The 17,239-nt window shown below is 44.6% G+C and overlaps 1 protein-coding gene across 1 annotated transcript in view; it reads left to right on the forward strand.

Annotated features, from left to right (window-relative positions):
- The first annotated feature begins 321 nt into the window (after positions 1 to 321).
- The window catches only part of RALGDS (ral guanine nucleotide dissociation stimulator), a 375,186-nt gene continuing 358,268 nt past the window's right edge, over positions 322 to 17,239 (forward strand). Inside the window, exon 1 of the mRNA XM_078646158.1 lies at positions 322 to 354. Coding sequence (XP_078502284.1) covers positions 337 to 354 — 18 coding nt within the window. The 5' untranslated portion in view covers positions 322 to 336. The remainder of the gene's footprint in view (positions 355 to 17,239) is intronic.

The following is a 17,239-nucleotide window of genomic DNA, read 5'->3' on the forward strand; positions in this document are numbered from 1 at the left end:
GCGGGCTCTGAAGGGCACCCCTAGACCCGACAGCAGTGGGGGGTCTCGGCGGGCCTCTGGCGCTGAAGGGCACCCCTAAAACCAACCAGGCTGGGTGTTCGTGGAGGGGTACACGGGCTTGGTACCCTGAGGGTCACCCCCTGGACCAACAAAACTGGGGTTCGTGGAGGGCAGAAAACATTCAGGGCACCTGTCACCCACCAGGACGCGCGCTCGTGGAGGGCAAGACGGCGCCCCCTAATCTTCTGACGGGCAGCCAGGAGCCCCCATCCGCGAGGGACCCTCGCTGGAGCCCCATTCTATCCGGAGGCCCCCCGAAAGGATGACCGGGGGAGGATGATGCTTGAGACGCAGGTAGGTGTGTGTGGGCGGGAGCGCGGGGGAGGGGTCTGCTGTTTGGTAACGCGTGTCTCGGAGTGGGCAGAGCGGCTGCTGGAGCCGGGGGTGGCACAAATCAGCGCGTATAGCGATGGTCTCTGCCCACTCAGCTGCCCACACAGGGGGCTGCCTCTCATTCTCAGGTCCGGCTCTAGGGCGCTGCGACCGGTGCCACCGCACGGGTGCTGACATCAGGAGTCCCCTTATTTGCACGTTTAATTTGGTTCCTAAAGCACCTGCTACCGCGTTCCTTGTCTCCAGAAATTTCCAGGCAACAATTAAAATGTCAAGATATCCCCGGTGATTAAGTTTTGTCTATTTGAGGTTTTGACTGATCATAAAATAGCACACAGGGTAAATGTGCCTGCTCAAGGAACGTGTACCATACAGATCACAACCTGCATATAATGTAAGTAGTTCAGTGGGTTACTGATTTTCTAAGAGACATCTTTTTGTTACTTGCGGTTTATAAGTGAAAATGCTAACATAGAACAGTGAATTATTAGCTCTGATCAGAGTATTGCATGCACACTGCAAGTATAGGTTAGAGCACCGATTGATGCAGTAAAAAGGGTTCATTTGGGTAGAAATCGATTCTTGTTATTATAATGCTCTAATTTCAATTCTTAGCTTGTGCTTCTCCAGACCGAGCACTCTTAAACTACACCGCCTGCCAGTATGGCTGACATGTCAGTCCTACACCTCGTAGGCCTCTGGCTTATGTAACATTCCCTATACAATGATGTACACAGGCATGATTGATTATCTCTGTGTAAAGTGTGTGTGTGAAGCAAAGTGCTCTGACACCCTGCACTGGTATGAGTGGCGCTATATAACTAATTAAATGCACCTGAAAGAGAGTGGTCATGGAGTCTTGAGGGGCACTGGTAAAAGGTGGTGGAGGGGGGTCCCCGCTTCCACCACGGATGGTGGGGCGCCAACAAACATTGTCGCACCGGCTGCCACCGGTCGCTAAAGTGGGCGTGCACAGAGTGCACAGACCCTCCTTGGGGGGGCAACGCAGGCGAAGGACACAGGGGTCTACCTCTCCTTCTCAGGGTGTTCAGAGCCTCCTCGGGCGTATCACAGGTGGAGAACTCAGGGGTCTGTCTCTCTTCTCAGGGTGCTTAGACCCTCCTAGGGCGCATCACTAGGTGTTAGTTCAGAGGTGAGGTAATAGAGTGAAGTTTGGGCTGTGTTTTAGCAGCTGGCATGTTCATTTTTAGTATGACAGCCAATACATGCTAAACTGTAGAAGCATGTGTGCTGTGCCTTCTCTTTGCAGTTGTATTTCTGCACCGAAGGGTATTTACTATTGGTGCCTTGTCATAGGGGTATTTTGCAGATGTGCTGTGGTTTAGTAGTAGTTGCACTGCATTATATGTAGAGGTGCTCAACAGTTCAGTGATGGTTGTCCTGCATTTCTGTAGTCGATGCACTCTGGTTTAGCAGTAGTTGCAGTGCATTATATGTAGAGGTGCTCCACAGTACAGTGATAGTTATTTTGCATTTCTGCAGCAGATGTGCTGTGGTTTAGTAGTAGTTGCACCTTATTATAGGTAGAGGTGCGCCACAGTTCAGTGATGGTTGTCTCGCATTTCTGTAGTCGATGCACTCTGGTTTAGCAGTAGTTGCAGTGCATTATATGTAGAGGTGCTCCACAGTACAGTGATAGTTATTTTGCATTTTAGTAGCTGATGTGCTGTGGTTTCGTAGTAGTTGCACTGCATTATATGTAGAGGTGTGCCACAGTTCAGTGATGGTTGTCTTGCATTTCTGCAGCAGATGTGCTGTGGTTTAGTAGCAGTTGCATTGCATTATATGTAGAGGTGCTCAACAGTTCAGTGATGGTTGTCGTGCATTTCTGTAGCAGATGTGCTGTGGTTTCGTAGTAGTTGTACTGCATTATATGTAGAGGTGCTCAACAGTTCAGTGATGGTTGTCCTGCATTTCTGCAGCAGATGTGCTGTGGTTTAGTAGTAGTTGCACCTTATTATAGGTAGAGGTGCGCCACAGTTCAGTGATGGTTGTCTCGCATTTCTGTAGTCGATGCACTCTGGTTTAGCAGTAGTTGCAGTGCATTATATGTAGAGGTGCTCCACAGTACAGTGATAGTTATTTTGCATTTTAGTAGCTGATGTGCTGTGGTTTCGTAGTAGTTGCACTGCATTATATGTAGAGGTGCGCCACAGTTCAGTGATGGTTGTCTTGCATTTCTGCAGCAGATGTGCTGTGGTTTAGTAGTAGTTGCACTGCATTATATGTAGAGGTGCGCCACAGTTTATTGATGGTTGTCTTGCATTTCTGCAGCAGATGTGCTGTGGTTTAGTAGTAGTTGCACTGCATTATATGTAGAGGTGCGCCACAGTTTATTGATGGTTGTCTTGCATTTCTGCAGCAGATGTGCTGTGGTTTAGTAGTAGTTGCACTGCACTATAGGTAGAGGTGTGCCACAGTTCAGTGATGGTTGTCTTGCATTTCTGCAGCAGATGTGCTGTGGTTTAGTAGTAGTTGCACTGCATTATATGTAGAGGTGCGCCACAGTTCAGTGATGGTTGTCTTGCATTTCTGTAGCAGATGTGCTGTGGTTTAGTAGTAGTTGCACCTTATTATAGGTAGAGGTGCGCCACAGTTCAGTGATGGTTGTCTTGCATTTCTGTAGCAGATGTGCTGTGGTTTAGTAGTAGTTGCACTGCATTATAGGTAGAGGTGTGCCACAGTTCAGTGATGGTTGTCTTGCATTTCTGTAGCAGATGTGCTGTGGTTTAGTAGTAGTTGCTCCTTATTATAGGTAGAGGTGCGCCACAGTTCAGTGATGGTTGTCTTGCATTTCTGTAGCAGATGTGCTGTGGTTTAGTAGTAGTTGCACTGCATTATAGGTAGAGGTGTGCCACAGTTCAATGATGGTTGTCTTGCATTTCTGTAATCGATGCACTCTAGTTTAGTGGTAGTTGCAGTGCATTATAGGTAGAGGTGTGCCACAGTTCAATGATGGTTGTCTTGCATTTCTGTAATCGATGCACTCTAGTTTAGTGGTAGTTGCAGTGCATTATATGTAGAGGTGCGCCACAGTTCAGTGATGGTTGTCTTGCATTTCTGCAGCAGATGTGCTGTGGTTTAGTAGTAGTTGCACTGCATTATATGTAGAGGTGCGCCACAGTTCAGTGAAAGTTGTCTTGCGTTGCTGCAGCAGATGTGCTGTGGTTTAGTAGTAGTTGCACTGCATTATAGGTAGAGGTGTGCCACAGTTCAGGGATGGTTGTCTTGCATTTCTGCAGCAGATGTGCTGTGGTTTAGTAGTAGTTGCACTGCACTATATGTAGAGGTGCGCCACAGTTCAGTGATGGTTGTCTTGCATTTCTGCAGCAGATGTGCTGTTGTTTAGTAGTAGTTGCACTGCATTAAATGTAGAGGTGCGCCACAGTTCAGTGATGGTTGTCTTGCATTTCTGCAGCAGATGTGCTGTGGTTTAGTAGTAGTTGCACTGCATTATATGTAGAGGTGCGCCACAGTTCAGTGAAAGTTGTCTTGCATTTCTGTAGCAGATGTGCTGTGGTTTAGTAGTAGTTGCACTGCATTATAGGTAGAGGTGTGCCACAGTTCAGTGATGGTTGTCTTGCATTTCTGTAGCAGATGTGCTGTGGTTTAGTAGTAGTTGCACTGCATTATATGTAGAGGTGCTCAACAGTTCAGTGATGGTTGTCTTGCATTTCTGTAGCAGATGTGCTGTGGTTTAGTAGTAGTTGCACCTTATTATAGGTAGAGGTGCGCCACAGTTCAGTGATGGTTGTCTTGCATTTCTGCAGCAGATGTGCTGTGGTTTAGTAGTAGTTGCACTGCATTATATGTAGAGGTGCGCCACAGTTTATTGATGGTTGTCTTGCATTTCTGCAGCAGATGTGCTGTGGTTTAGTAGTAGTTGCACTGCACTATAGGTAGAGGTGTGCCACAGTTCAGTGATGGTTGTCTTGCATTTCTGCAGCAGATGTGCTGTGGTTTAGTAGTAGTTGCACTGCATTATATGTAGAGGTGCGCCACAGTTCAGTGATGGTTGTCTTGCATTTCTGTAGCAGATGTGCTGTGGTTTAGTAGTAGTTGCACCTTATTATAGGTAGAGGTGCGCCACAGTTCAGTGATGGTTGTCTTGCATTTCTGTAGCAGATGTGCTGTGGTTTAGTAGTAGTTGCACTGCATTATAGGTAGAGGTGTGCCACAGTTCAGTGATGGTTGTCTTGCATTTCTGTAGCAGATGTGCTGTGGTTTAGTAGTAGTTGCACTGCATTATATGTAGAGGTGCTCAACAGTTCAGTGATGGTTGTCTTGCATTTCTGTAGCAGATGTGCTGTGGTTTAGTAGTAGTTGCACCTTATTATAGGTAGAGGTGCGCCACAGTTCAGTGATGGTTGTCTTGCATTTCTGTAGCAGATGTGCTGTGGTTTAGTAGTAGTTGCACTGCATTATAGGTAGAGGTGTGCCACAGTTCAATGATGGTTGTCTTGCATTTCTGTAATCGATGCACTCTAGTTTAGTGGTAGTTGCAGTGCATTATAGGTAGAGGTGTGCCACAGTTCAATGATGGTTGTCTTGCATTTCTGTAATCGATGCACTCTAGTTTAGTGGTAGTTGCAGTGCATTATATGTAGAGGTGCGCCACAGTTCAGTGATGGTTGTCTTGCATTTCTGCAGCAGATGTGCTGTGGTTTAGTAGTAGTTGCACTGCATTATATGTAGAGGTGCGCCACAGTTCAGTGAAAGTTGTCTTGCGTTGCTGCAGCAGATGTGCTGTGGTTTAGTAGTAGTTGCACTGCATTATAGGTAGAGGTGTGCCACAGTTCAGGGATGGTTGTCTTGCATTTCTGCAGCAGATGTGCTGTGGTTTAGTAGTAGTTGCACTGCACTATATGTAGAGGTGCGCCACAGTTCAGTGATGGTTGTCTTGCATTTCTGCAGCAGATGTGCTGTTGTTTAGTAGTAGTTGCACTGCATTAAATGTAGAGGTGCGCCACAGTTCAGTGATGGTTGTCTTGCATTTCTGCAGCAGATGTGCTGTGGTTTAGTAGTAGTTGCACTGCATTATATGTAGAGGTGCGCCACAGTTCAGTGAAAGTTGTCTTGCATTTCTGTAGCAGATGTGCTGTGGTTTAGTAGTAGTTGCACTGCATTATAGGTAGAGGTGTGCCACAGTTCAGTGATGGTTGTCTTGCATTTCTGTAGCAGATGTGCTGTGGTTTAGTAGTAGTTGCACTGCATTATATGTAGAGGTGCTCAACAGTTCAGTGATGGTTGTCTTGCATTTCTGTAGCAGATGTGCTGTGGTTTAGTAGTAGTTGCACCTTATTATAGGTAGAGGTGCGCCACAGTTCAGTGATGGTTGTCTTGCATTTCTGCAGCAGATGTGCTGTGGTTTAGTAGTAGTTGCACTGCATTATAGGTAGAGGTGTGCCACAGTTCAATGATGGTTGTCTTGCATTTCTGTAATCGATGCACTCTAGTTTAGTGGTAGTTGCAGTGCATTATATGTAGAGGTGCGCCACAGTTCAGTGATGGTTGTCTTGCATTTCTGCAGCAGATGTGCTGTGGTTTAGTAGTAGTTGCACTGCATTATATGTAGAGGTGCGCCACAGTTCAGTGAAAGTTGTCTTGCGTTGCTGCAGCAGATGTGCTGTGGTTTAGTAGTAGTTGCACTGCATTATAGGTAGAGGTGTGCCACAGTTCAGGGATGGTTGTCTTGCATTTCTGCAGCAGATGTGCTGTGGTTTAGTGGTAGTTGCACTGCACTATATGTAGAGGTGCGCCACAGTTCAGTGATGGTTGTCTTGCATTTCTGCAGCAGATGTGCTGTTGTTTAGTAGTAGTTGCACTGCATTAAATGTAGAGGTGCGCCACAGTTCAGTGATGGTTGTCTTGCATTTCTGCAGCAGATGTGCTGTGGTTTAGTAGTAGTTGCACTGCATTATATGTAGAGGTGCGCCACAGTTCAGTGAAAGTTGTCTTGCATTTCTGTAGCAGATGTGCTGTGGTTTAGTAGTAGTTGCACTGCATTATAGGTAGAGGTGTGCCACAGTTCAGTGATGGTTGTCTTGCATTTCTGTAGCAGATGTGCTGTGGTTTAGTAGTAGTTGCACTGCATTATATGTAGAGGTGCTCAACAGTTCAGTGATGGTTGTCTTGCATTTCTGTAGCAGATGTGCTGTGGTTTAGTAGTAGTTGCACCTTATTATAGGTAGAGGTGCGCCACAGTTCAGTGATGGTTGTCTTGCATTTCTGTAGCAGATGTGCTGTGGTTTAGTAGTGTTTGCACTGCATTATAGGTAGAGGTGCGCCACAGTTCAGTGATGGTTGTCTTGCATTTCTGTAGCAGATGTGCTGTGGTTTAGTAGTAGTTGCACCTTATTATAGGTAGAGGTGCGCCACAGTTCAGTGATGGTTGTCTTGCATTTCTGCAGCAGATGTGCTGTGGTTTAGTAGTAGTTGCACGGCATTATAGGTAGAGGTGTGCCACAGTTCAATGATGGTTGTCTTGCATTTCTGTAGTCGATGCACTCTAGTTTGGTAGTAGTTGCAGTGCATTATATGTAGAGGTGCGCCACAGTTCAGTGATGGTTGTCTTGCATTTCTGCAGCAGATGTGCTGTGGTTTAGTAGTAGTTGCACTGCATTATATGTAGAGGTGCGCCACAGTTCAGTGAAAGTTGTCTTGCGTTGCTGCAGCAGATGTGCTGTGGTTTAGTAGTAGTTGCACTGCATTATAGGTAGAGGTGTGCCACAGTTCAGTGATGGTTGTCTTGCATTTCTGCAGCAGATGTGCTGTGGTTTAGTAGTAGTTGCACTGCACTATATGTAGAGGTGCGCCACAGTTCAGTGATGGTTGTCTTGCATTTCTGCAGCAGATGTGCTGTGGTTTAGTAGTAGTTGCACTGCACTATATGTAGAGGTGCGCCACAGTTCAGTGATGGTTGTCTTGCATTTCTGCAGCAGATGTGCTGTTGTTTAGTAGTAGTTGCACTGCATTAAATGTAGAGGTGCGCCACAGTTCAGTGATGGTTGTCTTGCATTTCTGCAGCAGATGTGCTGTGGTTTAGTAGTAGTTGCACTGCATTATATGTAGAGGTGCGCCACAGTTCAGTGAAAGTTGTCTTGCATTTCTGTAGCAGATGTGCTGTGGTTTAGTAGTAGTTGCACTGCATTATAGGTAGAGGTGTGCCACAGTTCAGTGATGGTTGTCTTGCATTTCTGTAGCAGATGTGCTGTGGTTTAGTAGTAGTTGCACTGCATTATATGTAGAGGTGCTCAACAGTTCAGTGATGGTTGTCTTGCATTTCTGTAGCAGATGTGCTGTGGTTTAGTAGTAGTTGCACCTTATTATAGGTAGAGGTGCGCCACAGTTCAGTGATGGTTGTCTTGCATTTCTGTAGCAGATGTGCTGTGGTTTAGTAGTGTTTGCACTGCATTATAGGTAGAGGTGCGCCACAGTTCAGTGATGGTTGTCTTGCATTTCTGTAGCAGATGTGCTGTGGTTTAGTAGTAGTTGCACCTTATTATAGGTAGAGGTGCGCCACAGTTCAGTGATGGTTGTCTTGCATTTCTGCAGCAGATGTGCTGTGGTTTAGTAGTAGTTGCACGGCATTATAGGTAGAGGTGTGCCACAGTTCAATGATGGTTGTCTTGCATTTCTGTAGTCGATGCACTCTAGTTTGGTAGTAGTTGCAGTGCATTATATGTAGAGGTGCGCCACAGTTCAGTGATGGTTGTCTTGCATTTCTGCAGCAGATGTGCTGTGGTTTAGTAGTAGTTGCACTGCATTATATGTAGAGGTGCGCCACAGTTCAGTGAAAGTTGTCTTGCGTTGCTGCAGCAGATGTGCTGTGGTTTAGTAGTAGTTGCACTGCATTATAGGTAGAGGTGTGCCACAGTTCAGTGATGGTTGTCTTGCATTTCTGCAGCAGATGTGCTGTGGTTTAGTAGTAGTTGCACTGCACTATATGTAGAGGTGCGCCACAGTTCAGTGATGGTTGTCTTGCATTTCTGCAGCAGATGTGCTGTGGTTTAGTAGTAGTTGCACTGCACTATATGTAGAGGTGCGCCACAGTTCAGTGATGGTTGTCTTGCATTTCTGCAGCAGATGTGCTGTTGTTTAGTAGTAGTTGCACTGCATTAAATGTAGAGGTGCGCCACAGTTCAGTGATGGTTGTCTTGCATTTCTGCAGCAGATGTGCTGTGGTTTAGTAGTAGTTGCACTGCATTATATGTAGAGGTGCGCCACAGTTCAGTGAAAGTTGTCTTGCATTTCTGTAGCAGATGTGCTGTGGTTTAGTAGTAGTTGCACTGCACTATAGGTAGAGGTGTGCCACAGTTCAGTGATGGTTGTCTTGCATTTCTGCAGCAGATGTGCTGTGGTTTAGTAGTAGTTGCACTGCATTATATGTAGAGGTGTGCCACAGTTTAGTGATGGTTGTCTTGCATTTCTGCAGCAGATGTGCTGTGGTTTAGTAGTAGTTGTACTGCATTATAGGTAGAGGTGCACCACAGTTCAGTGATGGTTGTCTTGCATTTCAGTAGCAGATGAGCTGTGGTTTAGTAGTAGCTGCACTGCATTATATGTAGAGGTGTGCCACAGTTCAGTGATGGTTGCCTTGCATTTCTGCAGCAGATGTGCTGTGGTTTAGTAGTAGTTGCACTGCATTATAGGTAGAGGTGTGCCACAGTTCAATGATGGTTGTCTTGCATTTCTGTAGCAGATGTGCTGTGGTTTAGTAGTAGTTGCACTGCATTATAGGTAGAGGTGTGCCATAGTTCAGTGATGGTTGCCTTGCATTTCTGCAGCAGATGTGCTGTGGTTTAGCAGTAGTTGCACTGCATTATAGGTAGAGGTGTGCCACAGTTCAATGATGGTTGTCTTGCATTTCTGCAGCAGATGTGCTGTGGTTTAGTAGTAGTTGCACTGCATTATAGGTAGAGGTGTGCCACAGTTCAGTGATGGTTGTCTTGCATTTCTGCAGCAGATGTGCTGTCGTTTAGTAGTAGTTGCACTGCATTATAGGTAGAGGTGTGCCACAGTTCAGTGATGGTTGTCTTGCATTTCTGCAGCAGATGTGCTGTGGTTTAGTAGTAGTTGCACTGCATTATATGTAGAGGTGTGCCACAGTTAAGTGATGGTTGTCTTGCATTTCTGTAGCAGATGTGCTGTGGTTTAGTAGTAGTTGCACTGCATTATAGGTAGAGGTGCACCACAGTTCAGTGATGGTTGTCTTGCATTTCAGTAGCAGATGAGCTGTGGTTTAGTAGTAGCTGCACTGCATTATATGTAGAGGTGTGCCACAGTTCAGTGATGGTTGCCATGCATTTCTGCAGCAGATGTGCTGTGGTTTAGTAGTAGTTGCACTGCATTATAGGTAGAGGTGTGCCACAGTTCAATGATGGTTGTCTTGCATTTCTGTAGCAGATGTGTTGTGGTTTAGTAGTAGTTGCACTGCATTATAGGTAGAGGTGTGCCACAGTTCAGTGATGGTTGCCTTGCATTTCTGCAGCAGATGTGCTGTGGTTTAGTAGTAGTTGCACTGCATTATAGGTAGAGGTGTGCCACAGTTCAATGATGGTTGTCTTGCATTTCTGCAGCAGATGTGCTGTGGTTTAGTAGTAGTTGCACTGCATTATAGGTAGAGGTGTGCCACAGTTCAGTGATGGTTGTCTTGCATTTCTGCAGCAGATGTGCTGTGGTTTAGTAGTAGTTGCACTGCATTATAGGTAGAGGTGTGCCACAGTTCAATGATGTTTGTCTTGCATTTCTGCAGCAGATGTGCTGTGGTTTAGTAGTAGTTGCACTGCATTATAGGTAGAGGTGTGCCACAGTTCAGTGATGGTTGTCTTGCATTTCTGCAGCAGATGTGCTGTGGTTTAGTATTAGTTGCACTGCACTATATGTAGAGGTGTGCCACAGTTCAGTGATGGTTGTCTTGCATTTCTGCAGCAGATGTGCTGTGGTTTAGTAGTAGTTGCACTGCATTATAGGTAGAGGTGTGCCACAGTTCAATGATGGTTGTCTTTCATTTCTGCAGCAGATGTGCTGTGGTTTAGTAGTAGTTGCACTGCATTATATGTAGAGGTGTGCCACAGTTCAGTGATGGTTTTCTTGCATTTCTGCAACAGATGTGCTGTGGTTTAGTAGTAGTTGCACTGCATTATAGGCAGATGTGCTGTGGTTTAGTAGTAGTTGCACACTGCATTATATGTAGAGGTGTGCCACAGTTCAGTGATGGTTGTCTTGCATTTCTGCAGCAGATGTGCTGTGGTTTAGTAGTAGTTGCACTGCATTATTATAGGTAGAGGTGTGCCACAGTTCAATGATGGTGGTCTTGCATTTCTGCAGCAGATGTGCTGTGGTTTAGTAGTAGTTGCACTGCATTATATGTAGAGGTGTGCCACAGTTCAGTGATGGTTGTCTTGCATTTCTGCAGCAGATGTGCTGTGGTTTAGTAGTAGTTGCACTGCATTATAGGTAGAGGTGTGCCACAGTTCAATGATGGTTGTCTTGCATTTCTGTAGCTCATTGGCTATGGTTTTGTAGTTGTTGCACTGCATTATAGGTAGAGGTGTGCCACAGTTCAATGATGGTTGTCTTGCATTTCTGTAGCTAATTGGCTATGGTTTTGTAGTTGTTACACTGCATTGTATGTAGAGGTTCGCAACTGTTCAGTGATGGGTGCCTTGCATGTTTGCAGCAGATGCCTCGAAGAGAATAGAATATCTTGCGTTGTTTTTGAAGATGTGCTGTGGTTTAGTGGTAGTTGCACTGCATTATATGTAGAGGTGTGCCACAGTTCAGTGATGGTTGTCTTGGATTTCTGCAGCAGATGTGCTGTGGTTTAGTAGTAGTTGCACTGCATTATATTTAGAGGTGTGCCACAGTTCAGTGATGGTTGTCTTGCATTTCTGGAGCAGATGTGCTGTGGTTTAGTGGTAGTTGCACTGCATTATATGTAGAGGTGTGCCACAGTTCACTGATGGTTGTCTTGCATTTCTGGAGCAGATGTGTTGTGGTTGAGTCATAGTTACACTGCATTATAGGTAGAGGTGTGCTTCAGTTCAATGATTGTTGCCATGCATTTCTGTAGCACATTGGCTGTGGTTTGGTAGTTGTTGCACTGCATTGTATGTAGAGGTTCGCAACTGTTCAGTGATGGTTGCATAGCATCTTTGTAGCCGGTTCCTTGAATAGAATAGAATGTCTTGCGTTGTTGTTGCAGATGTGCTGTGGTTTAGTGGTACTTGCCCTGTATCCAGGTGCGGTGCACCACAGGTACGTGATGGACGTCTTGCACTTTAATAGTGAGTCCTCTGCTTTTTATTTGAGGTGTCCTGCATCGTATTAGAGGGTGTGCTGTACGTCATTAGTAGTTGCTCAGCTTTAGTAGTTTACACTGCATTTCACAAGTGGGGGAGCTGTTTTCAGCTGAGTGTTTTATAAAATAGATCGTCCTATACAATACTGGTGTGCTTTGCGGTGTGTTGTACGGTGCGTTATGCGATGCACCAGTGGATTGTATTTTAGGAGCTGGTGTAAGATATTTATTAAAGGTTGCTTTACTTCAGTAATGGGTGTGATGTCATTTAACAGGAGTCGTGGTATGTTCATGGCAGATGCGCTGTATTTTGGTCGCGGTGTGAGTTTTACGGAGAAGGTGTGCTGTATCAAGCCAGGTGTTACTTATGGTACTTTTGCCTTGCAGTGGTGTGTGCGCTCTACTACTGTGAGAGTTCTATTATATTAATGGACTGTATTGATCAGAAGTGTCCTGAAGTGTTAAAGTTTGGGGGAAACATCCATTCAATGCAGTCATTACAATGCACTGCCTTTACAACGCAGTCATAAGAATGCAACTGCCTTTACATCGCATGCCATTACAATGCATGTGACTGCAACGCATGTCACTATAGCGCATGCCATTACAACGCATACCATTACAATGCATGCCATTACAACACATTATAAGGTAAGTAAGGAAGATTTTTTAGTTTTAGGGTGGGTATGGGTTTTGGGGTACATGGGAATAGTAATTTTTACCCCTACACTATTCAACACTTACCCTACTGTTGCACTCACTGGAGTGGGAAGAGTAATTTTTACCCCTACACTATCCAACACTTACCCTACAGTTGCCCTAACAGTACTATACGTTGTAATGGTGTGCGTTGTAATGGTATGTATTCTAATGGAATGCGTTGTAATGGTAGTTTTAAAAATGCGTTGTAATGGCATGCGATATAAAATCAGACAATGTAACAGTAGTTGTGATGTAAAAACTGTTGTAAAAGCATGCGTTGTAATTGTTTGCGTTGTAACGTCATATATTCAAGTTTGGGCGCAGATATGGTTTGTCCAGCCCCATCTTGACAGCCCCTTTCCATAAAGTCACAGTGTAGATGTTCAGCCGTATGCTAAGCGCAGTTTTCAGGAACTTGGTCGCCACTGGGGCGTATCTGTCGTTCCTGCAGTGGCTAAAGTGACCCCGGGTTCCAGGGATGTGAAGGGCCCATTGAACTTAAATCACAACATGTTTACCATCCAAATCTTGGTTTTGGTATGACATTGCTTTGCTTGCATTGGATCCCTTACCGACTTACTGCACCAATGGTTGGCCTGAAGAGTAAAGAGTGAATCTTCCCTTCCTGATCTCAGTTGGTTTTTGAAAAGTTCTTGACACTGCTCCCAGCATGGATGTAACCTGTAGGTTAGCAGAATTTCTTCTTTTTAGGTCTTAGTTTTTAGCTGTCTGTTGTTGAAGAACTATTGTGTACAAAACCAATACTTAGAGGGAACCTTTAGTCGGCCCATTGCTTATCATATGTTTGTTTTTCCTGGCAATAACATTTGCTTGCTTTTTATTCAATGGCTTTCCTTCCTCTTTTTGTGTGAGTCCCTCCCCTGGAGCATAGCATCCTCACTGCCATCTTGATTAACTTGTAACCTTCCACTGCTCATGTCATGTAACTACTTTTTTCTTTTTCTGTGAGAACACATGAAAGTGCAGGTCATGCAGTGCTTAATTTGAGCTGGTGGTTCCTGGGGCTTAACACCGGAACTCAATTGGTTTCTGATGCTCGACACCAGCACTTAATTGAGAACACTGCACTTAGGACAGTCTGTCACATGGTGGCGCTGCTCATCTAATTTACAGATGAGCAGAACAACGGTTGTTTATGATTACAATATACATAAAAAAATTACTACTACCTGCCTCCCCAGCCTTTTCTTTAGCTCTGGGGACCTGGGATAATCTGAACTGTCGCATTTGCAGGCGAGAGAAATGGTTAGGAGATGTTCTGACAGCTATGACGGGGGCGATGGGTGGTGCAAGCTGCAGTGGCCTCCTGGTCAGGGCCCTCGCACTTATTATGTCACAAATTAAGCACTGAAGTATTGTCTTTCTCTGTCGCTACATGTGCTGCTTCCCCTCTCGTATTCTCATGCCCCAACATGCTTAGGTTTGTTCTCTGTCAGGTCACCCACCCACAAAAGCATAACAACAGTTGCAATAGGGCAGGAGGAATTAAAGAGCAGACTTAACCCAAGGGCAGCTTTTATGGTGCTGGGGAGGGTCAGGCTGCTGTACCCATTCAGCCAATGCTTGAGGCAGAAGGTGTACTTAGAGTGACTGGAAAGATGTCTCCAATTCTTGAGGCCCATCCATCTGCTATTCAGGACGCTGCAGAGCATCACATGTCCGGAGCATTTGTTCCAGTTTGTTCCAGTTCTCATTCATGAAAGTAAACAACAAGTATATTCCTTTAAACTCTGACACTTCCTCAGACAGCTGTCATACTTTTGCAAATACTTGCAAAGAGTCCTCTCACTTATATGCAAGGGGGAAAACTGGCAACGGACTTTTTAACCCTTTTACTGCGGCGGACATTCCACCGCGGTACGGGCGTTCTAATGGGTGGGCCGGGCTGCGTCGGCCAACGGTCGTGCGCAGCACCCCGAAGGTAGTGCACGCGTCGGCAGTTGGCCGATGCGAGCACGGAACGGGTTAAATTCTGTTCAGAGTTTCATGTGTCAATTAAACCTGCCCGTTCATAAAGATTGAAAATATTGAATTCAAATTTCTATTTCAAGCTACTTTGGGATATATGTTTGTTTTTCATCCAGGACTTTGAAATGTTATTTTCTTGTACTTTTTTAAACAATGCTTTACAAACAAGCATTGGGAAAGTCAATGGCTTTATAAATGTGCCAGTGCTTGTTTGCTTTTGGGTCTACTGTATTTCAACATTGGATGCATTCGATTTTGGTAGAATGCATGCTCTGTTTAGTAAAAGATGGATTTCAGGAGGAAATCCCCTATATTGCAGCAGAGTCTGGTTCCTATTTTAGTAAAGGGCACCTTGTATTTATATATTGTGTGCGCTCCATTTACGATGAGTGTGTTCTGTATTTTACTAGTTGTTGTATAGAAGTCAGAGGGCGAGCCACTGAAAGCTCAAACAGGGCCCCAGCCTAAAACCTGGCTCTGGTTCAACCAGAAGTCCCATTTGAACCTAGAGCCAATGACGAGCCGCACTTTCATGTTGCTTCTGCTTTCCACCCTCGCACTACCCAGGATGTGGCCTTATGGCCAGAGCTGCCATCTTTAAAACTGGGGAACCAGGGGGCATATTACCAACGATTAGCGATATTTACCGCTAACTAGGCTTAGCAACTAATTTTTTATCGCTAAGCATCGCCGGAAATTATCGCTGAGATAACTTGCTATTAGCAAGGTTTATCTCCAAAGCGATACATTTTCCGGCGATAGCGTGAATATCGCTGAGAATACAGCGATATTCACGCATTAGCGACAAAATGTTCTTAGCCATGTTATCCACCTCCCATTGGATAACATGGCTAAGAACTGGTCTGAGCAGGCGTTAGTTTGTGGAGATATTCGCGCTTAGCGCAAATATTTCCAACGCTACGCCTGCCTTGTTAATAGGCGATAGCGACGTTATCGACTGCTTTCAGTCGGTAACTGGTTGGGTGCACCCACTTTGCATATCATTAGCGATAAACATCGCTGACATGCAAAGCGGGCCCCAAACCGCTCGCTATCGCCTAAAAGCTGTCGCTAACATCAGTTAGCGACAGCTTGCTAATGAGGCGATAGAAATATCGCTGCTTAGCGGACAAAAACGGCCGCTAAATCGGCGATAATTGTCTATCGCCCCCCCTTGGTAATATGCCCCCAGGTTCCAGTCTCGGCGTCGGCTCAGCATCCTGTGATTCTGGGACATTCACTTAATCTCTCTTTACCTGAAAAAAACATGCATGGGCCCTTGTTTAATGTAACTGATGCTCATGTAAAGCGCTTCAATACATTTGGGAGAGTTGGTGCTATATATAAAAACTCAGAAAAATGCACAAGGAGGTAAAAAAAAGCATTCACAAAAACGAAAAACGATACCCATTTAGTGATTGATTTGTGCAAAGTGAAACGAGAAAACATGGATAAATCGTGGCTTCCCCATGTAAATTGTTTGATATTAAGCAAATCTTTTCTGTCACCAAAATGACTTTTTCTTCATATATACATATAAAAGTATGTTTAAAAACATGAGTTCAGAGTACCAGCTGTACAAAACATACTGCACTTGATTTATTAGACTATATTGTTGTACTACAAGAATCTGAATCCAGATACAGGGTTCACATGACGGCTGTCTTGCCTCTTAGTTCAGTGATGGCACTGCCCCCAGGGTGGGGCTGGGGCAAGAATGGTCCTAGGTTCATGTTTAAAAACTGTCACTTTCACTAAGTACTTCTCAGTGCAGAGCTATACTGCGACATTAAGATGTCAAAGCATCCACATGATAAAGAAATACACTTTTTTAAAATTTCAGGATACCTTATTATATTTTACATGGTGTTTGTTGTAAGATTTACATGGCAAACATTTTCAGGGCTCGGCTCGTGCACGGGCTCTAACAACCAAGGCAGATCCTTGGCTCGCCTCTGGCTCGGCCCTCCCTGTGAATTTCTTGGCTCGCCCACCTCTATATTGAAGTTTGCATAGAGTGTGCGCTGTGACAGTGACTAGTACGCCCCGTTACACTAATGTTTGTGTTATATTTTAGAAGTTTTAAGCCTTTCTACAGTTGACATGTGTCTCTTGTGTTAGTGGAGTGAGTGCGCGGTTTGTATTAAATCAGCATTTACTTTTATTGTGTCTGTGCTGCCCTGTAAGACAGGGCGTGCTGCATATTATTCTGGGCTTGCATTGTTGTTACATTCAATGTGATAGAAATCAGTAGGTGTGCAGTAGCTCAACAGAAGGTTACTATATTTTAATACAGGCGTGCCGCAGTGCAGTGTTTTAGTATCCGGCATTCTCTATTTTGATGGAGTTTGTGCCTTTTGGCTAGGTATGCACTACAGAAATGCCACATAAATACATACTTACATACATAATACATACATACATAAAAATTAAACTTGTAGATATTATTGATGCCACAGCTTACAAGCATGCATGAGTCTGCAAAGTGTGGAAACATTTTTTTTATTAAAAAATTGTTTTTTTTAAATCTTTTTTTATAAATCTATTTTCAAAGTATGCTCAGACTATAACATACTTATTCCACGCATACTGCTGTAAGTGGCCTCTGACCAGCAAGCTTTTCATTCTTTCACATCCCTTCCTCATGTGCCCCCTTGGGCAAGTTCTGTTATCAAACATTAAACTGCACAACTACGTGTAGCAAAGAAGACGTATTGCTGCTTTGTGAATTCAGCTCTACACCTGACTCTGCTTCCAAAAATATTTTAACAACTATTTTCTTTCAGTAGTTTAGTTAACGTCACATGACAGCCTTCTTCAGGACCAATAGAT

The sequence above is a fragment of the Lissotriton helveticus genome, chromosome 5_1 (genome assembly GCF_964261635.1).
Source record: "Lissotriton helveticus chromosome 5_1, aLisHel1.1, whole genome shotgun sequence".
Lineage (NCBI taxonomy): Eukaryota > Metazoa > Chordata > Amphibia > Caudata > Salamandridae > Lissotriton > Lissotriton helveticus.